At 48.4% G+C, this 26315-nt stretch overlaps 1 protein-coding gene across 3 annotated transcripts in view; it reads right to left on the bottom strand.

Moving 5' to 3' along the window:
- The window catches only part of Btbd9 (BTB domain containing 9), a 414302-nt gene that overhangs the window by 9872 nt on the left and 378115 nt on the right, over window positions 1-26315 (bottom strand). Inside the window, exon 10 of one of the 3 annotated variants that reach the window (XM_029566952.1) lies at window positions 13915-13993. The exons of the other annotated variants lie outside the window; for them this stretch is intronic. Within the exon in view, the coding sequence (XP_029422812.1) occupies window positions 13915-13993 (79 nt within the window). The remainder of the gene's footprint in view (window positions 1-13914; window positions 13994-26315) is intronic. 3 annotated transcript variants of the gene reach the window in all.

The raw sequence follows: 26315 nt of genomic DNA, 5'->3' as shown, positions 1-26315 counted from the left end.
CTGAGCCATCTCTCCAGCCTGCAATGCATTTTTTAGTATTCCCCTAGCTGCTGAATCCCAAGACCTATTTGAATTCACATGGAATGGATGACAATGGACTTTCAGAGTACTTCCCCAAGGTTATCTCTACAGCCCCATGGTTTGTCATGGGATGGTGGCCCGGGACCTGGCCCTGTTACCTGCCCTCCATCTGTAAGGAGGTTCCACTACATAGATGACATAATGCTAACACTGAGTGCCTTACAGATTTGGAAGCTCATTTGGGGAACATGCAAGTGCACCTGAAGGAGCGAGGATGGGAAATCAGCCCACAGAAGGTACAAGGGCCGGTACAGGAGTAAAATTCTTAGGAGTTTTATGGTCAGGCAGAACTCACATGATACCCACTGTGGCAACTGAAAAAAAATCTTACAACAACCTGTACCAACAAATGGCAAACAGTTGCAGGTATTTTAGGGACGTCTAGGGTATTGGCAAATTTCTATTCCTCACCTTGCTCAGGTCACCCATCCCCTATCTAATCTAATAAAGAGAGGTGCTACATGGGATTGGGATGTAAAGGCCCAAGAGGCTTTTGAGCAGGCCAAGGCACCCACTGAGCAAGCTAAACAGCTATGTGCTCCAATATCTTGGTGTCCTTTCCTCTTGGAAGTCACCAGGAGCCCTGAGGGTCATGGGTGGGGCTTATGGCAGATAAGCCTGTGTAGATAGTCCCAGTTGGATTCTGGTCCCAATCATGGAAAGGGGTGGGGTCCTGGTACACAGCTCTAGAATAGCAACTGCTAACTGTCTAAAAAGCATTGCAGGCCGGGCATGGTGGTGCACACCTTTAATCCCAGCACTTGGGAGGCAGAGGCAGGTGGATCTTTGTGAGTTCAATGCCAGCCTGGTCTACATAGTGAGTTCCAGGACAGACCCTGTCTCAAAAAGACCAAAAAAAAAAAAAGCAAGGTAGAATCCATTACAGGCCCCACCCCCATTACTGTAAAAACTGCATATCCCATGAAAGGATGGGTGGAAGGCCTGTTAGCCAAGCCCCTATCAGGGGTGGCCCAAAACCAAACGCTGCAAAGATGGCATGCATATTTGCAACAGTGAGGGGTGGTGTCATCAAGCCCAATCACCAATGCCATATAGGCAGTACTAGGACCAGTGTCATTTCAAGGCAAAGAACCTCTCCACCTCCTACAGTTGACCCTCCAGCAAGACCTGACCAAAGTGCTAGAAGGGGCTCCCCCAATTCCAGCGGATGCCTGGTATGTTGATGGCACCAGCAGGGGTGCCAGACAAGAATGGGTAGCAGTGGCAATACAGATGGACACTGACACTGTGGCTGGAAAGAGAAGAGGGAGAGAGCAGTCAATGGGCTGAATTAAGAGCTGTATGGATAGTAATAACACAGGAGCCTTGGCCAGTAACCATCTGTACTGACAGCTGGGCCATGTTCAAAGGCTTAACCTTATGGATGGCCCAGTGGGAGAAAGAAAACTGGCACGTGATGGGATGGCTACTATGGGAACAACAAATGTGGAAGGACATAAATAATAAAATGCAGGAGGAGCTCGTGCCCCTGGTGGTTTACCATGTGGCCACCCACTGCCCGGTGAATCCCCCAGGGAATCAGGAAGCTGATGCTCTTACCAAGGTGAGGACTATCTGCCCACAGGTTCCCTTAGAAGTAGCTCATTGGATTCATATCAAGTCTGGCCACAGGGGAGCCAACATGGAATGGAAAATAGCCAAAGCCACCGGCGTTCCGGTAAAATATTCTGACATCCAACAGGCGGTTCCAGGCCTGTGAACTGTGTTCCTGGTTACGGCCCCAAAGGATGGATGCCATGATGGGATATGTGCACGTGCATAAGTCACCCTTCCCCATAAGATACTGGCAAGTAGATCATATAGGGCCCCTCCCAGTCAGCGAAGAGTGCAAGTACGCTCTCACTTGTGTGGACACTGCCACAGGCTTCACACAGTCCTTTCCTTGCAAGAAAGCAATGGGAAAGGCCACTATTAAGGTTCTTACCCAACTCAGTGCCATGTATGAGTGCCCACGGTGGAGCGATAGCAACAGAGGCACTCATTTCACAAATACCGATGTGCAAGCCTGGGCTGAAAAAAATCAGGTTCAATGGTATTTCCACCTTCCCTACAATCCTACAGGAGCAGGGTTAATTGAAAGAAAAAAACTGATTGCTAAAGGAACAGTTAAAAGCCTTACCGTGCCAAAGGAACCCTACGGGGGTGGAAAAAAGCCCTTCCAGAAGCCATAAGGTTGTTAAATGAAAATCCCTCTACCGGGGTGGGTTGCCTCCCTACGAGCTGTTGGTCAAAGGGGCCCTAGACTTCCCCAAAATAATAAAGGTGATTACCAATAATGTTGGCTGTATACCAGAAGTGGATAGGAAGACCCTATTGCTGAAGACACATGAGTGCAGGAGAGGCTGAAATTAAGCTTGGACCAAGCTGGAAACTCCCTGCCACTGGATGTGTGGCTTTCATAGTGCCAGAAGGTGCTATGCAGATGGCTGGAGGAGAAATTGAACCCTATCGTCCTATTCAGCGAGGGACCCTGAGTGCTGCACTATCAACATAGGAAGCGCGACATTCCTGCTGGTGCAATAGTGGCTCGTCTAATGTATGTACAACCAGCAAATTTTAAATTAGACCTAATGCCTGTTCCTAGGGATGGAACACACATGTGGTATTGTAGAACTGGACAACCCCCTGTGGTGGGAGAGGTTATAGACCCCAGTGGGGAAGCCACTGCAGTTGTGCTGAGGGATGTGTTGCACCTGCTAAAGTAACATCCAAGCATTTGTGTTTATGCCCATAGGTTATTACAGCAGTCACTGTTTAGATGTTCTTGCTTCTTGCTGTTTTTATAGTAGATGGAATCCCACTGAAATGAGCCAAAAGCCCATGACAAACAGATGATGCAGAGACCCGAAAGTCCAGTGTTTTGCCACAATGGGAAGAAGATCATCCCACACCTATCACCCCCTCCAAGGCTCAGGGACATTCAAGGAAGAGGTGGGCTGAAAGATTGTAAGAGCCGGAGGAAGGGGTGGAGTGTTACCTGAAAGTCCCTATGACCACTATGGCGGCAAGCTATGATCACAACTCCTTCCCGGGGTGGGGGGGATCCAGTTACCCCTCCCACCCAATCAGTTGATCTTAGCTGCATGAGGGGGAGGGGCTGAGGATATATAAGTGGAGAACACCATGAGGCACCCCCTCACCATTCTGTATGGCTGTTGGGAAGTCACAGGATCTATGTTTGAGTGTGGACTTTCCAGCACAGCTGTAAATGGGGGGGGGGACACACCACTTTTCTGTAAGGAAATCAGCACCCCATGCTCAGTAAGCCCAATAAACTTCTTAGGATTTTCTAAAACAGTGGTTTTGGAGAGTTCTTGCCTCAGGTTGTCGTAAGGATGGTGGGAGGAGGGAACTGGATGCCATGTGCCTCCCAGGTCAAAGTGTAGTCTCAGAGCCTCACTCTGGCAGCTGACCTCCATCTGCTCTGGTCACCCCCTGTGACCCCTGTACCTGGCTCAGTCATCTCAGCTGAGTATAAGTCACATCTAGTCAGGTTCCAGACTCCTGAAGATGCTTAGTACATGCCATGGTGCTTACACCTCTCCTCCTCCACCACCACCACCACCACCACCACCACCACCACCATCATGTGCAGGGCAGGCCCCTTCCCTTCAGCCCCAGGCATCTTCTGATTTGCACATGGGCCTCCAGAAGGACCTGTAGCAGGTGGCCTCTTTTCTCAGAATGGGGGTGAAACCCCTCCTTCATTGGTGGTCATGCTGGGCTTGAGGCTGCCTCCACTCCCTCACAGAGGCCCAAGAAAAGGTCGCTGCCTGCCTCTGCAACTTCCTTTTCCCACCTGCTACCTATGGGCTGCCTGGTAGGTGAAGTCACCAAGATTCCCTTTTTCTGCTTAGAAGCTCCTGTGATCCAATTTCTTTCCTCTGAACCTTCTCCAGACTGCAATGCCCCTTGGGAAAGATGTGACCAAAAGCGAATGAGGCGTACAGGGCAGAGCTGCACTTCTGATTTATGCAAAGCCATTGCCACGGGCTCTGCATCATTTTCCCTTCCCTGTTTGGCAATCCTGTATCCCATTAGCCTGTTTGATTGCCTTGACTCAAGAAGGGACACCTTCGCTGAACCATCTTCAGCAGCCCCTGGATCTCCCCCAAGAGGAGCGGCTAATTTGCAATGTAGTTGTGTGTATGAATCTAACACAGCCCTCCTCACAATCTGGGTGTCCTTTTTGTGGCTACTGTTCATTATCCCTTTACCAGGCCTCTCTGGAGCTGTGATTCTGGATGTGTCTGAAATGGTCAGGCATGTTTTTTTCTCTGTGAGTCAGGAAAGGGAGTGTGCCTGTCCTGGAGCCTTCTGGCCACGTGCTGATTCCTGCTGGCCATTGGCTGTCTCTTTTCAGTACTGTGATTCCCCAAGCACCATCTGCTTGACACATCTTCAGGATCTTCAGAAGAAGCCTGTACTAATTTTCCCAAGTTAGCCTAAAAGTCTACTGTGAACTGCAGCAAAAATTGAGAAAGTTTACTAACTGCTGATCAATGAGCCCACCTTGCTCTGTGGTTCCTCCTGAGTAATTCCCACAGACCGCTTTCCTGCCAACCATTACAAATAAGATTTCTGATCCAAGCTTTCGACTTGCATTTTCAAGGTGACATATCTTTATAAAATAGATGTCTACCTCTCAGTGATTGCCCATAAGCTAGATCCAAGGCAAGGGGACATACATGCCCTGGGGGCTGTTCCCTCTACTCCAACACTGCACCACTAGCACTTCAGATGCTAGCCAACCCTGAGATGGCAATATTATACTCTCTCCTGCTCAGCTCAGAGCTGCCCACAGCAGTCCAAATACAAACTACAGTTTTTCTATTTGTTCCTATAAAAAACAAACCAGGCATGGTAGCACACACCTTTAATCCTAGGTCACACTACTCTACATACTGAGTTGCCAAGCCAGCTGGGGCTATGGGAGACCCTGTCCCCCAAACAAATAATAATATAAAAGTGAAAAATAAAGATCAAGGTGGGTATGGTGACATATAACCATAATCCCAGCACTCAGGAAGCTGAGGTAGGACTGTGAGGTTAGCTTGGGCTATGTACCAGAAATCTATCTTAAAAACCCAACCAACCAACTGACCAACCAATCCCAAACCAAAACAGGAAGCAGCCTTGGCCTTACATGTGCATCTGAGTACCTAACACTGCTGCTCTCACTTAAGGAACCATTTAATAGGGAGGCATCTGGGGAGAGAGGAGGTTGAGACTGCGTCTTGTATAGCCCAGGCTGGCCTCAAATTCCTTTATAGCTGAGGTTAGGCTTGACTTCTTGATCTTCCTCCCTTTCCTTCCCAAGTGCTGGAGTTACAGGCATGTACCACCATGCCTAGCAACAAGTACTTTTTCAGTATTGTTAAGGAACAAGTATCTTGTACACATGTATTCCGAGTACAGAAGAGGGTGACGATGCTTACTCACAGCAGCCCCTTAACTTTCTAATGTCATTTTTTTCATATCAACAGATAGCTAGAACTCTGCTGCTTGGAAGGTTCTGGAAAGACGAGCCTTTCCATAGGCAGCCCCAGACAGCCTGGCTTTGGTTGTGTGTGCTCCAGAGCTAATCTTCACTGTTTCCTGACTGACTTGAGCACTACCTAGGAGACTACAGAGGCACACAGCTTTAGGAGTGTCTGTGCAGGCACTGAGGAAAGGCGCTGCCCCCCAACTCCCAAACGTGAACAACCATCCTTTCCTTCATGTTCCGCCCAAGGGCCTGAGACCAAGTGACCATGGACTGAACTCTCTGAAACCAAGAGCCAAAGTCATGCCTTTCAACTGCTCTTCTTTGAGATTTGGCCAGAGCACACAAAAGCTGAACTTCAGGGAGGAGAGTATTTCTTTTTCTTAGTCTGATGGAGGTTCTTATGAAATAAGTTACTTTAAAGAACAAAACACAACCTAAGGAACAAAAGGTGAAGCACGCTTGATCCCAGGGACCTGGGAAGCCTGAACACCCCTTGAAGAGGTGGCTTTCCCAGGGCTCCCCTGTTGGACAGGCACCAGCAAAGCCTGGCTAGGGCGCAAGCTCTCCCCAGTGCTGTTTTGTGTAGCCCAACGGCCCAGTAAGCTCTTCACCTCGGCTGCACAGGCTCTGAGGGTGCCTGTGGTCTCAAGGAACTCTGGCTGCACAGGACAGCTTCCCAGCAGCAGGACACACTCTAAGGTCAGTCTCACTGGTGGCTCTGGCACTCATCTGTCTGGGTCTGTGGGCAGCTTCTCCCAGGCCAGCCAAGGATGCAGAATTATTGCTGTCTGGGTGCCCAGGCCACAGCTTCCCCTACATCACCTTCTCTCTGGCCCAGCACCTTGTCCTAGTGCACAGCACACAAGTATCCATGATGCCACTAGAAACCAGGGTGTACCTAGGTCAGCTCTATGCTCATGCAGGCTGCACTGTGCACACCATTTTCTCAGCCACTGAGACCTGACAACCAGGAGGATCAGGCTCTCCCAGGAGCACAGAGGACTGTAGGCTAGTGGGGCTTCCTCTACATTTGCTCTGAGTCTATGGTCTGTGAGGATTCTGGGCATGAGGCTGCTCTGAGGCACCTTCTAGGCTTCGATAAGGGCCTTCAGGAGGATGCAGGAGAGTCCCTGTGGGCTAGGGAAGGTGTGGTAAGATCCAGAGGGGGTCTTGGAAATAATTATCCCAGGCAGCAAGGAGTAGTTAGTTTTTCCAGAATCTGTTTCCCTGTTTCCTTTTCCTCACTAAAGCCACATGTTGCTATGGGAACAACGATGGCACTGGAGTCCCAGGGCCACTCACTGGCCTGACAGAAGCCTGTAAATAAATTCTGCCTCACTTCAGGCTCTGAGCTGAGTGGTCCTGGAGGGCAGCTCAAGCAGCCACTTGCAGACTTTCTGTCCTGCTGGTACCAGCACATGCAGACCTTCCTGCACAAGCTCACAGCTATTACTATTCCTAACATGAGGCAGTGGAAATGCAGACTGATCTGCAGCCCTCTCCCCTCCAGATGCCCCCATGACGCCATCTCATCATGTCTTCTTACCCCAAGCACCACTGGATCCATTTTACAGAGGAGGAAACCCCAGCTCTCCTTTAGCCATCCTCGTACCCATTCACATCAGGGCCAGCCCACGCTGCTGGCCCCAGCTCCTCTGTCTAACTGGGTGCAGCTGTTTGAAATGTTACCTAGAGGTAAGGGGCTCTTCACAGGGTCTGCCAGGCAGAGAGACTGCAATTCCTATAAGAAAGTTCCCTGCCTCAGTTTCTCCCCTAGACCTAGCATGGCTGGTATACAAACAAGCCCTCTGGAAGAGTTACCTGAGTTATGGACCAGGGTGGAGTGAAGTCCAGGTCTGCACCTCACTGTTTAGCAGACCTTTTCTGGGAGACACAGCAGCCAGATGTTAAGAGCCAGCCTTGCCTGAGCTCTCTCTACTCAATGGCCAGTGACCTGGTACAAGGAGTTGCATCTCTCAGCTTCAGTCCTCATCAGGCTTAAAACCAATGTTTTACTTTAAAAACATACACTGAAAAGTGCATAAGATAAAATGTCGTTTGCTGATATACAACCCCTGCCTGGGTGAAGAGGCAGGGTCCCCATGCCCAGATGTAGGCTTTCTCACCCCAGGAACTCCAGTTGGCCAAGACAGTGACTGTTCCCTGTCTTCTCCCTTCATGGTCTTACCACTCTGTAGACATCAATGGAACAGCTCGGTTTGCCTGGTTTTGAGACTTATGTGCATAAAACTCTACTAATACACCCCTGATGTCATTCAGCAAGCACGCTCTGACGTTCATCCAACATGGGTGATGGCCCACTGTGGGACATACTTGTTGTTTGCCGAGTCTTCTGTAGGTAGATGACCTTTGTGTCCAGCAGGGCCTGCAGTGACCAGTGCCACAGTGAGAACATCCTCACTGCACCCTGAATCATCTACAGATATCCTCAGAGCAGACATGGGTGTGGAGACACTCAGTCACTGGGCAGATGCAGCGTACACACACTTGGCTTTTCTAGAGAACATGAACTGCTCTGCTGAGGGGCTGGACTGAGGCACACTCTCCCAGCACTGGGGGACAGCTGCCCATCGACTATACTTCTGCTAATACTTGGCTGACCTTTAACATGATAGTGATAATAGACTCTACTTCACACATGAGGAGTAACTAGTGTGGTTAGAATAAGTGCTCAGTCAGTACGTTTGCAATTGTTACTTTTATTATAAACATCCCAAGAAGTGCTGAGGTATTTGGAATGCAAACTTTTTCCTTTACAAGTTTCTGGTTTCAGAATGTGCTAACCATATGACTATAGAAACTCTCAGAATACCATGGCCTCTTGATGTTGAAAGTTATTTTAAAAAATATTTTCCTTTATTCCTTTATTGACTGAGGGACAGGAGGAGAGGCAGCTGTGTGGCTTGACTCACTCATTCCTTGGTCCCATTAATACTCCGTGCTCATGCATGCCAGGTGTGTGCTAGGCGCTAAGATTCCATGATGAGAGGGACACAGCCCCTCTCCTAGCCACACAAGAGATGCTGAGGGCTGGCCATGGTCACAGCTCCCAGTGCCATCCTCAGTGCCTACCATGAGCTGGCAGAAGCTCCACCAGGGCTCTTGTGGGCAGGAACCTGCCTTCCACACTGAGGGCAGTTCCCTCTTCCTACAGCCCTTCGTAATCCCCAAGGCTTCTTGTCCCTGAGTTTCCTGTCAGAAGGTTACTGCGGAACTTCCTCTCAAACCTAGGTTAGCAATAAAAGGCACAAAAGCAGCAGCCATGACTTCTTCTTTTAGCACCTTTTCATAGATCCACAGGCCTGACCTGACTTAAACTCTGCTGAATTTCTTTAAAGCTGTAGGGTATGCCTTCACTATGTTGCTAAGATAATAAAATAATAATGAAGGGGCTGCCTCACATGTTCTGTGACAGAGCCAGCCAGTTCTACGGAACAGTTACTAATGTTGACACTGGAGGTCTACTGTGACACATGCAGCGCACTATGTTGCTAAGATAATAAAATAATAATGAAGGGGCTGCCTCACATGTCCTGTGACAGAGCCAGCCAGTTCTACAGAACAGTTACTAATGTTGACACTGGAGGTCTACTGTGACACATGCAGCATGCAGGGTCAGGCCTAGCTTTTAACCCTCTAGAGACAAGAAAGGCTTGGGTGGGGAGCAAGTCTGCCTCCCTGCTAAAAGGCTCAGAGTCTGTCAGCAACGGAGGTGGGTGGCAACTACCCGGGAATGAGTTTGCGCTATGGCCACTGAGACCATGGGAAAATGGCTGAGGGTATAGCCAGGAGCAACCTTTCTGACCACACGCACTAGAGCGCACAATGAGGAGAAAGAGAGCAAGGGACAGGATGTGTGAAAGCTGACCTGGCACGGGTCTGCCACCTAGTGAGAAGCAGGGGAGAAGACCGAGGAAACTATGAGGTGCGGAGGAAACCAGAGGAGACTGTTCAAGGGTGAAGGAGAGAAAGGAGACTTGTGAGAACCAGGCAGACGCAGAGGTCACAGAGCTGTACCTTTTGTGGAAAAAAAAAAAAAAAAACCCAGCGCCCCCCATATGCCTTGACACCAGTGTCATCAGCACTAAATTTCGGGTTCACAAGCCCTCAGCTAAAGGGAAGTAAGTCCTGGCAGCAAAAGCCACTGTTAGGAACTGTGTGTCTACCTCCCCCAGGTTCATACAGTAACATGACCCTGCCCCTGTGAAATGGCATTAAGAACAGGTTCAGATGGGGTCATGAAGGTGGGGCCCTGAGATTACTGTCCTCATAGGACGGTAAACCACAGCTCCCTTTTCAAGTGCAGGTTCCAAGGAAGGGCATATGAGGCAAAAAGGGCAAGTGGCTCCTCTACCTGCACTCAGATACCAAGGTAGAGCTTCCCCAGCTGTGAGAAAGATGCCTGTCCATGTTAGGCATACAGTATGTGTGGCTCTGCCTCAACAATGCAGTCCAAGCTAGCTGCTGAAGTCACCAGGCAGGCCAGCAGGGGCAAGCTGAGGAAGCCTTGTGTGCTAGACAGCTTCAGTTGTCAACGTGACACACTGGAAAGAGGGAACCTCAACTGGGAAATTACCTCTATCAGGTTGGCCTGTGGGTATGTTTATGAGGCATTTTCTTGATTGCTGAATGGTGTGGCAGGGCCTGGCCCACTGCGGGTGGTGCCACCCCCAGGCAGGTTGTCCTGGGTTGTATAAGAACTGAGCACATAAATCCCAGCACCCACATGGCAGCTAACAACTGTCTGTAACTCCAGTTCCAGGGGATCCAACAGCCTCTTCTGACCTCTGAGGGCATTGCATGACACAGGTGCACTTACCTACATGCAGGCAATACACACATACACATAAAGGTAATTAAAAAAAAAAAAAAAAAAAAAAAAAAGAACTGAGTACAGGTCAGAGAAGCAAGCCAGTAAACAGCATCCCTCCATGGTCTCTGCTTCAGTTCCTGCCTCCAGGTTCCTGCCTCGAGTTCCTGCCCTGGTTTCCTTCAGTGATGGATTATGACTTGGGGAGCTGCAAGCTGAAATAAACCCTTTCCTCCCCAGGTTGGTCATGGTGTTTATTACAACAACAGAGAAGCAAACCAGGATACCCCTGCTTCCCCTCACCCCTATTTATGACAGCAAGCTACTGGCTCCCATGGGGCAACAGAACAGAGCTTCCTGGACTTTCATCCCCAGCCTCCTTTCCCTGGCCCCCCCCCCCCGCCCCCGCCAGCAGCTGTACCTTTCTGCCTGGGCCACATCAGTTCTCCCCTAGAGTTGTCCCCAAGTGTCCTGGTCATGGGACCCTGTCATCCTCCTCCCTCCCACCTCTCACTCTGTTCTAATGGGTGACACTGCTTCTTCAAAGGACATTCCAGAGCCCAGTGAGGGGCAGCAAGGAGCATTCTGTCTGGGAGTCTGTCACGTCCTCCAGGCCCAGGAGATGCATCTTCTTGCTCTTTCAGGGCATGCCGAGAACGACTGTGCATGCAGATCCTGGCTTAGGGCCCTTTTCATCATGTATTTTATGGTTGGGGAACCCTGCTGCTAAGGTTGTAGTCCTCCATGTCCGGATAGCTCTAAGGGGCTTGGCACTATATGGAAGGACTCCCCTTCTCAGCTGGGGGCCTCCTGCTCTCTGCCTGACTTACTTGGAAAGCACCGCCAAGCAAGGATGCCTGACCTTATTTGGAACATGACCTTTGGCATAGTTACCTGCAGTAAAAACTACCCCCAGGTTTTTTCAATATGATAATTAGGCATTGCCTACTGCCCACTGCCACATGTAAATAAAGCATACTACGAGCACCTATCAGCTGAAGCATTGGCTACTGCCCCCACACTATATTTTCCCTAATCCCCACTGAAAAAACGGAGCTGTTTCACTGAATCTGGAGCTGTTTGTATCACTGAACCTGCCTCCCTGGAAGGGCTTTCTTCTGTCAGTGCTCACTGGCCATCCTGACCCCGTCCCTCGCTTCTGCTCCCTTTGTCCTCGTGGACCAATGGCTAATGACCCACGAGGGAAGGAAGAGACCCAACATTTTATAATTTAAGATGTTTCCCAATTGGCAATACTATGTTGAGGCTTTATTTTCCTGATCAATAATTGACTTGGTAAGGCAGTGAGCAAGTTACTCAACAGCCAAATGAGGCAGATCACCATGTCAGTAGTGGCCCTCTAGGCAGACCCACCAACTGGCTGCTCAGGCTCCTCCCGAGGCTGGGGTCTAGTGCCGATATAGCTGGGGAAATCACCGTGAATGGAGAACTTACTACTACTTTAAAGCTTTGTATTTGGAAGTGATTCTTCATCAAGAACTGCTCTGAAATCCAACATTCAAAGTTCGTTCTTTGGTCAGAGTGGTGAAGGTGCTGAAGCTGAGGCTGCTCGAGCCTGGAGAGCCCCTGATTAGACCCATCTGAGGCCCGAGGCCTTCTGACTTCAGAACTCCTTGGCTGGAATACATCATTCTAGGGTTCCATTTAAGCATTCAAAACACCAGAAATTTTTTTGGGGGAGGGGGGAAATGTACTACATTAGAAAGACTTCTAATGAAAAATAATTTTGTTATTTAGAAGAATATACACTTAAGCATACCTTAAGTGCTAAGAAAAATTGGAACTTGGGGCTGGAGAGATGGCTCAGCAGTTATGAGTGTGACAGCTCTTCCAGAGGACCTGAGTTCAGTTCCTAGAACCCATATGGTGGCTGACAACTGCCTGTAACTCCAGCTCCAGAGGGATCCAACACTTCCAGCCTCTCTGGCCACAGCACTCATGGGCACATATCTACATGGATAGACACACACATGCACTCATGGGCACATATCCACACACACACACACACACATACACACATAATTAAAAATAAAATAATTATTTAAAAAAATAAAAATTAGAACTTACAAATTTTTAAAAATATTATGGGCTAGGGAGCAAATTCATATTAAAATGCAAATTCAAATTTGTTTTTGATATATCACACCGAAAGAAAAAAATTATTTTATAACTTGCTATTTATTTTTCTGGTATGTTTGAGATAAAGTCTTACCTATACACTCCTGGCTCACCTGGTGTTCACTACATAGTCCAAGCTAGCCTTGAACTCGGAATAGTCCTTCCACCCTGACTTTCTGAGTGCTAGGGTTCAGGTGTTGACCAACATACCCACTTAGATCTGACTTTTAGAAGTCTTGAATTCTGCTGTAAAAGTATCAGGTAGTTTGGAAGAAGTGGGAGAAAGCACTGGAGGTAAGAAATACATTTTGGGGGTGGATCATTATTATCCTAAATAAATAAAAAGACAAAATGAGTCTAAATTATGACAGTATTTTCACTTTCTAAAGAGTTCTTTAAGTGTCAGATACATCTGGATGTCCTCTGGGAGAAGGGACTCCTCCACAAATACAACAGGCCCATCTAGGACAGCTCTACAGTATGTGGGCCACTTGCAAAATGACAAGGTCAAGTTGGTGTTCCAGCAGGAACCTCTCCACCCACAGCCTCCTGCCTGGCTCTTTTATTTGCTATTTAATGAGGTTCTTCCTCATATGTGGGGACACCCTCAGGCTAGCACTTCAGTCTCCAGAGTCCTAGCCTAGGATTTCCATACTGGCTCTCCAGCACCAGGCCAGAGGCCAAGTCCTGGGAAGGGGCAAGGCATAGGAAGTAGGCATGTGGGCCACTGGTGTGGGCTCCAAAGCCTCCTGGCTTCCCTTATATAATACCCAACAGTGAGAACAGAAAACACGTCAAGATGGAGCCAGAGCACACTACATCCCAAGCACGGGGCCCTGCTCTGGGGAGCACATCAATGAGTCAATCCTGGGGAAAGAACTGAGAAGCTCATGGGGTAGGGTGTTTAGAGTCATTACTGCTTAGAAGCTTCTCCTTTCCCACCACACTGTGCCTGTGCAGCTTTCATCACCCTTTCAGAAGCACGGAAGGGTGACAGGACAGAAGAGTGATAACAAATGGAGCAACCAGCACAGCCATCCCCCAGCGGCTACACCCAGGGCCAAGAGCCTGCATCAGGAGGGCTGAGGATGCTGAGGATGTCAACTGACCTAGTCAGGCTCTGTGTGCCCAGGCTGGGGGGAGAAGCCAAGCAGTGGGTATTACCTTTCACTTACCAGTGAAAAGGCACAGAGACCTGGTAACAGTAGCCCCTCTGGGTGAGGGTGGGGCTTTCTTTGTACTGAGCTGTCCTAACAATAGGCCATTAGGCAGGGCAAACAGCACACTTAACTGGGAGATGGCAGTTCCCCGGACATCCTGAAATATCACAGCACTTCTCAGGGAGAGTCCTTACCTCATTTGCTGTGTTGTGTGTTCCAACGATTCTGATGAAGGAGGCAGGCTGTCTTTCAAAAGTGACTGATTGCCAGGACCTGAGAGGAAACACAATTGTCTGGTTACCTGGTACAGTTAGCCCTGCTGACAGTGTTGCAAAGGGTGGGTCCTGTCAGCTCCAGCGCTGGGAAACCCAGGCTGCAGGAAGTGGGAGCAGGACTCCCCTTCACATGGGACTGAGGGAAGCAGGAAATGAATCATTTAATTTGGGGGCTTGCTGCCTCCAAAGCATGAGCCCTTACCATCTGTGACTGTGACTTAGGGTTCTTAGAGAGCCATCTAGAGACAAGAGTAAAATCGTGGGCCATGTGTGCCTTGGTGACAAAGTGTGGCTGAATATAAACATAGTCAAGGGTGGCAAAAGTTCATCACATGTTCTCATCTACAGCATTGGTTGGACTGAGTCCTGCCTCAGAGGGATGCTGGTAGAATGAGCAGGCAATTCAACACATGCAGTGGGGTACTGGGGAGTCCTGGAGGCTCTCATATAGAGAGTTTTGAAGTAGGGAAGAGATGTGGCTGAGTGGAGCAGTGCAAGGCAGGCCCACATCTGGGTGTCCAGCAGCAGGGGTCCTTGACATGTCAGAGCTGGCCCCTGGGCAGGCAAGTGCCTGCAGGCACCCACCCTTTCCTGTTCCAAACACAACCCCACAGGGCCTTCTCTCAGGACTGGCCAGTCTCTGAGTGGCCTCCAAAGTAATCTCATTATTTTATTTTTCCCTCCCTCCTTCTCTGCTTTCCTTCCTGCCGTGCGTGCGTGCGTGCGTGCATGTGCGTGTGCGTGTGTGTGTGTGTGTGTGCGCGCATCCATGAGTGTACATATGGAGGCCAGAGGTCATCAGGTGTCGTCCTCTATTGCTCTCCACCTTGTTTTCTGAGGCAGGGTCTGTCACTGAATCTGGAGCCTGCTTTTTCTCAGCGAGGCTGCCTTGCTTGTAAGCGCCAGAGATCCCTGTTCCCTCCACCATCCCTAGAGCTGTGGTAACCAGTATGAACTTCCATGCCTGGCTTTTCAGTGGGTGCTGGGGACCCAAACTCAGTTCTCAAGTGTGCAAGGCACACATTTTTTTTTCCCAACTATGCCATCACCCCAGCCTGAACACCTATATTTTAAACACAATTCCTCCTCCTCTGCCTGGGCTAGGCCAGCTCACCTAGAAGCCAGCCATGCAGCCCCTGAAGGAAGACAGAGGAAGAGCTGCTCCTGGCCTGACACTCATCAGCTCATCAGAATGCACTGGAGGAGCACGGCACTCACGGCTGCAAACTCCAATAATATTTTCTATAATAAATGTGAGGAGCTCACAGTTGTTGTCAACCTCCTCCGCTCACACAGTGGAAATGCCAGCTGCTGAAAAGCTGTTTCCTGTAATTGTCTAATTACCAAGTAATGCTAGCAAAGAAAATATATGTATTTGCAGTTTGTTTTTCCCGTTTGGATTCAGGTGCTCCATCTTCCCTCTCACTATGTGCCTCCCACAGAGACTGACTCACTGCTGCCTGGACACTGGTCCTCTTAAGGTCATTAAAAAGTCGTTACCATCCTATGTGCAAAGGCTTTGCCTCTGAAAGCAGTTTTTTGAAAACAGGATAAGAAAAATCACTCTCTGTAAAAAGCGCTGTTATTCATACCTGAAGGCAATGCACCTGCCCTCCCCTCCCCAGTGCTCGCCTTCTTGTCCTGCTTCCAGGTGGGGGTACTCCCGTTGCCCTAGACCCTCAGCTTTGGGGGTGCCTGCAGGATGGGATGCAGACTATGGGAAGGTCTGCAGGGCTGTGTGGTTCCACGGACCTGGCTGTCACTTCAGAGCTCAGCATCTTTCCTCCAGCAGGTCAAGTGATGTGAGGGGCAATGTGTGGGGCATCGGTGCCCCACCCACATCCTTAAAGGGGCTCCAGGCATATGAAAGCTGGTGCACTGCCTGCTTCTCAGACCACCCCTGCAAGAAAGGGAACAAACTAGGCCAAGAGCCTGTGAAAACAAATGGGTTTGAGTCAGAGCTCCACAAAAGGATGAGAGTGGGAGGGAGGGTAGCAGGGCGGAGAGAGAATGAAGACAGCGTTCTAGCCCTGTGCCCGTCATTGTTCCAGTGACTCTGGATTGAAGGCAAGGCTACATGTGGAAGCACACAGGCCTCATAGCTCGAGTGGCTCCAAGCAAGGAGGCCGGCAAGCATTAGGTCAGAGGCCTGTGCCTCCACTGTTATACAGGAAATGGGTCTGCCTAGGAGTTGTCCTGGGCAGACAGGCCTTGCTCCTCCCAGGCTCCCCCTGCCCTCTTCTCATCTATATAGGCCCCTGCCTGGCCTGGGGCTCTGGACAGGGCAGCAGCTGAGCAGGAGGGAGCATCTGTGGAGTAATAAGATCAGAGGTCTCAATTTAATACCAATCCTCCATTACATTGCATTAGTATCTAATCACATTAGAGTTCATTTTCACTAACACAGCCTGAGAGTTGAATATATGATCTCATTTTCAGCAGAACTAGATACCAGTCCAAAGAGCAAAGTGGGAAGGAAGCTGCTAGGACTCGGGATGAGCCCCTCTCCTCCCTGTCTGTCTGTTCCCTAGATTTTGTCAAGATCTGAGCCCCATGTGCAAATGCCATGCAACCTCAGAGGACACTGCTTGAGCTGATCCAGGAGATCAGCACCATCATGCCATTTGGCAAAGGCTGGTAGCCACTGTTATGGACTTTAGAGACAGCTACCCAGTGGCAGCCTTGCCCAGCACCGGCTCTTCCGAAGTGCCAAGCAATTGATCTTGGTAAAGACAAGGGTGGCAGCTCATCTAGCCCAGAGTCAGGTCTGGAGGAAGGATCTGAGTGGGAACAGTAGGCCAGAAAACAGATGTGGTCTTCACTTTGAGAGCTCACTGTAAAGCAAAAACCTCCAACCAAGTCTGTAGCCCCAACCCACATTTGGCTATATGGATACATCACACCCTTCCCCAACTGGCTGCGACTTCTTCGCTTGAGAGCACATCTAGAATGAGGCCCCAGTGACATACACTGCTGGTCATCTCATATGTGTTCAGAGAGCCTATGGAATGATCGCCAGGATGTCGATCAAGATTCTAGCTTTGGGGCCAGAGGGATGGCTCAGTAGATAAAGGCACTTGCTGCCAAGGCTGAGGACAGGAGTTCAATCTCTAGAGTCCATGTGGTAGGAAAAGAGAACTGAAGCCCACAAGTTGTCCTCTGACCTCTAAATTTAGAAGAACACATGTGTGCATTAACATGTTATCCACCTTGCCTGGTGCCCAGGTTTATTTAACACAAACCAAGTGACAGGAAGCTGGGGAGAGTACCAGTATCACACCGTGTTATGTATGCAGAGGATCATTGGTGACACTGAAGACAGTGGGTTTAATCCTGGTCTTTCATGGCCCAGGGCAGGATGGACTCAGCTTGGGCTGTGGAGCCAGGACCAATGGTCTGAATCTCAACTTGAACTTTAAAAAAAATTTTTTTATTTATTATTTTTATTTTATGTGTATGCATATATTGCCTGCATGTAGCAAAGTGCACCCGTGTCATGCAATGCCTGCAGAGGACAGAAGATGCTAGGCGCTCCCCTGGAACTGAAGTCACAGACAGTTGTTAGCTGCCATGTGGGTGCTGGGATTCGAACCCAGGTCTTCTGCAAGAACAGTCAGTGTTCTTAACCACTGAGCCATCTCTCCAGCCCCTCGACTTGAACTTTTAACAGTTCTGTGGCTGTAGGGAAGCTGCTTACCCTCTCTGGGCCTCAGTCTCCTTCTCTATGTAATATGAATAAGGAGAACTATGTAAACATTTCTGTGAAAATTAAGGACATTCATAACTATAAAAAACCAAGAAGCATGTTAGCATTTATTAAATGCTTAAAAAAAAAGAATTTGGGCCGGGCGTGGTGCAGTATGCCTTTAATCCCAGCACTTGGGAGGCAGAGTTCAAGGCCAGCCTGGTCTACATAGTGAGTTCCAGGTCAGCTGGGGCTACAGGGAGACCCTGTCTCAAAAAGCCCAAAAAAAAAAAAAAAAAATGAGCTTGGAAGCCGGGCTTAGTGGTGCACGCCTTTAATCCTAGCACTCAGGAGGCAGAGGCAGGGGGGCTTCAAAAAAAGACCAAAAAAAAAAAAAAAAAACTTGGGTAAGACACATTGTTTCCCTGGGCCTCATCTATAAGTCATCAGGTTGATTCAGTGATTACCAGGGGCACCTAAGGTGACTCCTTGAGACAGACAGGCAGCTGGGCTTTGGAGGAATTAAACAAGTACTTGTGAATGCATTCTTAAGCATGGCACCTGGTGGAAGTGTCAGGGAACCCATGCTGCCTTTAAGAAGTTCATAATCTAGCCCGGGCGTGGTGGTACACACCTATAATCCCAGCACTCGGGAGGCAGAGGCAGGGGGATCTCTATGAGTTCAAGGCCAGCCTGGTCTACAAAGTGAGTTCCAGGATAGCTGGGGCTACAGGGAGACCCTGTCTCAAAAAGACCAACAAAAATAAATAAATGAAAAAAAACTTCTCAATGTCTTATATGTCTGTATCTGAATTCTTTCTATGCTGGTGACAAGAACTGGGAAACAGTGAGAATTCTGCGTGCTCCATCTCTGAGACCTTCCAGTCTTTACCACTGGTAAGAAATCTACAGGTTGTTCATGTGTACATGCTGTTTAAATGTTTTAAAATATTCTGGAAGTCTATGCATTAAATTGGAGACAGTGATTGTCTCAGGAGAGGGCAAAGAGGGGACTGCGGTTGGGAACAAAGGAAATTTCAGTGCTAACTGCAGTATTTGTCTTATATTAAAATAAAACTACTTGGAAGTGTATGTGAGAAATATTAAGTGCAGTCAATGCTGGGCAATGAGAATGGAGTCAGTGTTACACTGCTTCTTATTCTTACTTTAAACAGCTCTTGAAATAGAGGAGAGAGAAGAAAGGGATCAAAACAGTGTCTGTTTATGGAGAAAGAACCTGCTGGAGGAGGAGTCAACTCAGCTGCAGAAATGAGGGACATGGGTGGGGGCTCTACTGAGGAGTGGTTTGCCAGGTGGTACTTGCTGCCCATGAACAGCTATGGTGTCTTTGTCTGAAGGAAGTGAGGACAGCAGAGATACCAGGTTGGGGAGGACACACCTACCCTCTGTATGGGCAGAGCAAGCTTTCCCCCAAGGTGAACGGAGTTGGAATGAGAGCTCTTCCACCCACCTGGATCTGCCTTCTCCTGCACAGCCTGTGCTAAGGATGCCTGGTCTTCTTTGCTCTAGTATAATCAGACATGAATGTCAAGACTTTCCGCAGACCTGTGAGACCCTATGGACACAGAGCCCAGAGAGCATTTGCCATGACCAACCTGGCAGTTAAACATGGCAAAGTGAAACCATGGCTTAATCTTTGCTCCTCCTACTAAAGAAGCCATAAAGAACTGGCAATATATGCCCCCTACCTCTATCTTTCCTGTCTGTCTGTCTGTCTGTCTGTCTGTCTCTCTCATACACACACACACACACACACACACACACACACACAAAGAGGAAAGCTGAGTTGGTGTGACCATTCCTTTGCACTGGCACCTCAGTAAAGCAAGAGGCTTCAAACTTCAGAACTCTAGGAAGGCTCAGCAGGGCAGCATAACTCCCCAAACTCCCTGCTCTCTTCCCTGCATGCCAGTGGGAAGAGTCGCCCACCTTGGCAGATGCCATATTTCACTCTAGAGTTCCTGACATAGCAGAGGGTGAATCCTGAGCGGCTGAGAGGCTGGGAGTGAATACTCTTAACAGTGAGACTCCGGGTCCCTTCCCTCTCTCTACTGTCAGACCCCTGGGAACTGAGCTTAGACCCCAGCAGGAGACTGGAGGTAAGAGCTACTGGAGGAAAGAAGTTACTCACTTCTTTTCTATCTCCCTGTCCCTCCCTCCTTCCTTCTGTAAATACTGCTTACTGGGGAAAAGGCCTTGAGAACTGGGCAGAGAACATGGCCCCTGCCCTCTGGGAGTTTGTGTCCTAGCTGAAAGACACAACTCGGTCCCAGTTAAAGAGGCAACAAAGGCAAAACTCAGCAGTGTGAGGAAACTGAGGGGCTGCCGTTCAGGATACGTTTGAGAAGGGTCTCCCTAGTGAAGTCCTCATTGAGCTCTGACCCTGCACATTTAATGGAGAGGGCCACACCCAGTCTGAAGAACATTCCAGTGAGAAGCATGGGGAGGCAGTGGTATGCTGCCCTGAGTGGCAGGGGTCTCCCATGACACACTAGCTCTTGTCTGATAACTGTCATGGTATCTATAAACCCATCTTCAGAAAAAAGGCTTTCACATAGTTTTTTCAATGTCTAATGCTTAATGATGAATAATCCATCAAACATCACCAAAGAAAGACTCTAGCTAGCATCGAAGGTAAAGACTAAAAGACTGAAAGCAAATCAAGAAGACAACACAGGAGACATACACACAGACAGAGTGAAACCAGGAGAAACCACTATCCTCAGAGAAAACAAAGAAAGCAATATTCCTTTGGAATAATAAAATGATATGAAAAAGGAACCCTTGGAAAACAAGAAAGTGTGCTGTAAATTAAAAGTACAAGCTGAAATAATTAACTCATCAAAAAGGTCAAACACAATGACAAAGCTGTAACACAGGAGGAGGAGAGGCTGGGCAGAGCCACCATCAATTAGATGGTCCAGTGAGAAAGACTGCAGAAAATGGGCCCCAAGATGCTGTGGACGCTGAGGAAGACACATGGGCAGTTTCTCAGGTGTGAAGGACACGGGCTTCCAAATTACCAAGCCTCCACACAGCCACCATGATAAATATGATGTGTCCACCCCAAAGCCCGTGACCGTCCTGAGCTTTAGAAGCTCCCAAGCACTTCCAGAGGGAGAGAAAGCAGGCCAGAGGTGAACAGGGAATCAAACCCACACCGATTTTTTTCAAAGGCCAGAGTCAAAAGATAACGGAGCACTTCCTTCTCAGTACCAAAAACCTAGTTCCCAGCCAGAGGCTATTTGCAGGCAAACTATCAGTCCATGTGAGACAGAATAGCATCACCTGCAATCAGGTATACATCTCTAAACATTTAATTCTAAATGCACTCATCAGAAATTACTAGAAAAAAGTACTCAACCAAAACAAAGGACTCAGCTGTCACTGGGCAGAGGGTAGAGAGGGCTGCTGTGCATGCCAGCTCCCTATTGTTCATGGGTATACACAGCAATCCTTATCTTTCAGAGCAGGAAGACAACGGCTAATTTTGACAATGGGATTAAGAAATAGAATAAAATGATAATTCAGATCTATGCAGTACAGGACAAAAGGAAGGTTTAAAGAGAACACACACAAGTGTTAAGGCTCAGATAGCCCCGCCCCTTCACCAACAGGGCCTCAAGGTCCTCACAAGCCCCTGAGAAAAGGGAACCTAGTTGATAAGCACCCCGGTCTTTGAAGTCAAGAGAAGCAGACTTGATCTCTAAAGAGGGCAAGTTTTAACATTTTAACAGTCCTGCTCCCCACCCCAACTTTAAAAAAATATATATCTTCCTGCCTTCTGTGGGAAGCAGAAACCTTCCGCTATAAAAAGACCCCAGCTCACATTTTCCCTGCTCTGAAGGGAATCTGTCCCATGTGTTCCTTTGCTAATAAACTCTATTTTGCTGGAGTTTTATCTGTGTCCTGGTGCTTTCTCCCGATCAACCAGATTCATCTATCACCTACTTTATCAATGATCACCTGATGATCACAGATCACATGTTACCCTGGACAAAGAGAGGGTCACAGGCACTTTGATGCATACCAGAGGAAGTGTAAACTGACATAGGCCCAACTAGCTAATGCTACCTGGTCCCTGGAGCTAGTTAGTGGCCCTACCCTGCTAAGAGGAGTACGGCCTGCGGAGAGCAGCGGAAACACAGGCTGCATGGCAGCTGCCTCATCACCAGGATGCAACCTGTCTGGCTAAGCCAATGATAGCACACCCCTGTGCCCCACAAGGAAAGAGAAGGCAGCTGGAGGGGGTGGGGAGAGAGAAACAGAGTGGTGACGAAGAATACACACATTTATTTTAAACTTCCTCGGGAGGAAGGGGGATGTGAGAGAGACATTTTGCTGTCAGTGGGCTTTTATTGTGAAGCCATATTAAATGCATTCTATTTAAATATATTGTCAAAATATTAAAGATTTTCTAAAACAGGAAAAACAAAAGCAGTTGCCTTTGGGGAGAAGAACCTGGGGTGAGAAGGGTGAGCAGGGCACTGTAAGTCCTGGGGTTCTAACTGTTAAAATTATGGATGTGTATAAATTTGCTAAAAAATTTAAAAACTTAAAAAACAAAACAAAAATAAGCAGAGCCAAGACAGGGAGCCAGCAGTGCTGAGGAGTGGAGAGTTGGTTCAAACAGGTTTATTTCCAGCCGCTGGGAGCAGGGCCAGAAGGCAAACATGAACCTTTGGAAAAAATTCATGAAAAGGGAGGAAATAACAGAGGCTGTCCCGTCACCTGACAGTGGCGCCCTCTCTGAGTCTGGTGGCACTGAGCTGTGATGGATACTGAGGCTGAGAGTGAGCATGGAGAGTCACGGGAAGACGCCCTGGGACAGTGCTTTATGGGCACACTTCTTGCACTGACCCCACAAGCTGCCTGCCAGCCCTCCATGCAAATGGCTGTCACTGTCTGGCTGTGTGATGGACCAAGGACCACATTCATCTCTTTAATCATATCTAAAGATGATCTACGGATCAGCGATGGGAAGAAGAGAGAATTTTCCACAACACTGGGCAAGGTGGGAATCCGCCCTTTTCATCTACCTTAAACTAGGCCTATGTCTTTGCCCTCTGGGGCTCCCCAGAGTCAGAGCTAGAGAGCATGTCCTTTGCACAGATACCAAATCAGCCCACATCCTGTCTCTCTCATTCCAGGGAGCTCCAGGCCCCAGGTGTCTGATATCCCCTAACACTAGGCCTCAGCAGGCAGGCCTATGTCTAACCCACAAGTAAGTTCTTCTGTTTTATATGACACTTAACTGGATTTCACAGCTGTCTTGTTGCCCAGAATGACTGGGCAACAACTTCAACAACTATTTAGTGAGAACCCTGTGCTTGCCACTCTCAGGAAAAACGGGGCTGAGCTTGTATAACTCCACTATAGATCTGAGGCTGCAGGAAAACTATGGATTGGAAGCTCTGGGGATGTTGCTCCCTGAAACTCACATTGCCCATGGGATGCAAACAGGCCTATTTTGTTCATTTTCTGGGTATTTAAATTTTTTAAAAACTTTTTTTTTTTATAGCAGAGTGTTTTGCTTGCATGTATATAAGTGCACTTGTGTATGCAATGCTAATGGAGACCAAAAGACTGCATCAGATCCCTTAGAACTGGAGTTATGGATTGTTGTTAGCAACCATATGGGTGCTGAGAACTGAACTAGGGTCCTCTACAAGAGCAGTCAGTGATCATAACTGCTGAAGTTCTCTCTCTAGCCCTTCCTGGATATTTTTTTTTTTTTACAGAAAAATTCATTTTTAATACAACTGACACTAAGATGCACATGCATTTCTAATCTCTATATATCTGATTATTACTAGTCACAGTCGGTTACCTTCCGCGCTCCTTGGCATCTGAGCATGGATATAAAGTCATCAGGTAGATTTCAAGGGTAATGTTTTTCACATCTACTAATTATTAAGGAACAAATTTTTATTATTATTTTTTAATTTTTTAAGCTTTATTTATTTTTACACTCACTTCCCAGGCAGCACCCTCCCATAGCCTCCCTCCCCCAACTAGAGCCCTTATACTCTGATATCCCTGCTACTGTCTGCTGTGTTGTTGGCACCCCCAGCCATTCCCCACTACTTGCCATTCTGGTGAATCTAGTCAGCCTATCTAGAGGTCCTTTTTTGGGAGGGTCAGCTGTTCCTCATCTAGCAGTAATCAGTTGTCAATATTCCTTTGGATAAGATTGGGGTCTGCTGTTCATTTTCCCAGTTCTATGCTGGGTTACTATCTGGGAGTCCCTTTGGTCACCCTGGCCAACAACTCAAAAGAAGGTATAGCCTGTCTGGCATTGTTGCTTGTTATGTAGTCTTTAGCTATACATATGGACTCCCAGAAAGAGGCTGGCCGGTGGTGCAGGCCCAGGGAAGCAGAGTGAGGTGAGGGCAGGGCCAGGCCCAGAAGCAGTGCTCCTGGAGCCCAGAGAAGGCACTACATTGGCCTGGATGAAAAGGATCAGGAAGCAGTATCCCCAGGTGTCTGGAGCCCCAAGACAAGGAATGGGACAGGGCCCAAACTAGGAGGAGAGACCTGCGGGGGAGATGGGAGGGCCCTTCCTGGATATTTTTAAAAAGTTGAGTTAGCATCCATTTAAAAATTGGGAGATGTCACATTAAAATAAAATTTCTGGTTTCTTTTAAGAACTAGAAGGTGCAGTATCATGGCAGCTGGGAACAGGACAATGGATCTAAAGTCCTGGCTTATGGGCCCCTCCTAGAGACTGACTTGGCTGGGTTGCTTTGCTTTCTTGGTCACCTTCCTGGCCTAAGAAGGTAGCCAGGTATTCAACTCAGTCTTAGACACAGACAGGGATCCAAAAGGAAACATCTGAAATTTTAAGTCAAATTACCAACTTCAAAGTTCTTTGTTTCAGTGTATTTAACAACAACAACAACAACAACAACAAAGACTGCTTGTGCTCTCTTCTTGTCCTTGAAACCCATGAAACCCAGGCACTAAGGCTAGTGCAAATATGCAGCTAGCCTGGTCTTTACTCCCTGAGGCATGCCTTCCCCTGGGCTATGCTTCAAAGCTGAGTGTGGACAGATCAGTGGTTCTCTACCCTGGTCATGTATCAGAAGTCAGTTCTGTACTACAACCAGCCCAACTAAAACCCTGGAAGGTGAGTGTTGGGGTGTATGTGTCCTTTTCACCTACACCGGGAATTTCAATGTGTGGACACGGTGTAAGGCCTGGGCAGGACCTTGCCCAGGGTGAGAAAGGAGGGCTGAGAACAAGAAGCACCTTCTGTGCTCATGGTGGGCCTCCTTCATGGCTTCCCTCCAGGGAGTCCTAAACCTTGGTGGGTCCGTGATGCCTTCTGCCTGGCAGATGCATGTGTATTCACTGCTCTAATATAAGCAGTCCTGGATTTTGCCTTCTCTTCTCAGAGCACAATTTTTCCCTTTTAGAGGAGTTTCCTCTCAAAGAGAAGGTCAGTACCCTCCTGCCAGCTCCTCCTAAGAGCCGAGCTGTAAACCTTCTAATGCCTGTGGCAGTTACAGAAAGGCAGTGTCCAGGGACATTCATGGAGTGTTTGAATGAGCATAGGGGGTCTGTTTTCATACTCTACATCTTGCCCCCCCCCAGTTCCCCCGCTCCCACTCTGCCATAGAGCACTCCTTGATTCCCCTAAGGGGATGCAGTAATTGATGATTAGCATTCCAAAGCTTGGCTTACATCCTGCTAGCCCGTCATATTTAATTACATTTTAACTATATTCGTCTTCGATAATAGCACGAATATAATTTAGATAATTATCTTTCTCTCTCTCTCTCTCTCTCTCTCTCTCTCTCTCTCTCTCTCTCTCTCATTTTCTGTCTGACTCAGAGTTCTCTGCTACAAAAATCACTTTTTCGGCTCAAACACATAAACAGACTCTGGGGCCGAGAGCTTTCCTTTCTCCCCAGTCACACCTGTGTGACAGCACAGTGGTCTGTCTCCACATTCACGTCTGTGCACAACTGGTGGTGGGAATGTGTGTACATGTGTGCCTGTGTACACAGCAGCACTTGGGCAGATGCTCTTGTGTGGCACAGACACTGGGAGGCCTAGTCAATCAAGTTTGTGTCTGCAGAGCACCTCCTGGCCTTCCATTTCCTTCTCACATGCTTAGTGGTCTCCCTTACAGAGTTAAGCTGTTGAGATAGCTCTAAATGTCTGGCAAGGATTTTGAAGAGAAGTATTTTATGAATAGGGTTTCTGCCACCCATCCATCATATAAGCTGTGATTTGTACCCTTGTCAACTAGCTGCCTTCTCCAGGAGACCATCAGGTAGCAGGCAGAGACCCAGGATTCCTCTGGGGACCGTGCATCTTGAGCACACTGCTGTGCGTAGTCATGAGTCCCAAGGCCTCCAGAACCCCTGTAGGTAGTCATAGGCATTGGAGTCTCCCACTTGAGAGCTGGCCTCACAGTTACCGCAGCAGACCCCAGCAGACTTTGCTCCCTAGTGAAGCTGGCACCATAGCTGAGCTCTTTTAGAGTTTGTGTTGTTGTGGTAAACTTCAGACATCCACACCTTTAATCCCAGCACTCGGGAGGCAGAGGCAGGCGGATCTCTGTGAGTTCAAGGCCAGCCTGGTCTACATAGTGAGTTCCAGGACG

The sequence above is a fragment of the Nannospalax galili genome, unplaced genomic scaffold (genome assembly GCF_000622305.1).
Source record: "Nannospalax galili isolate Female #2095 unplaced genomic scaffold, S.galili_v1.0 scaffold538, whole genome shotgun sequence".
Lineage (NCBI taxonomy): Eukaryota > Metazoa > Chordata > Mammalia > Rodentia > Spalacidae > Nannospalax > Nannospalax galili.
This window is presented reverse-complemented; position numbering and strand designations above follow the sequence as displayed.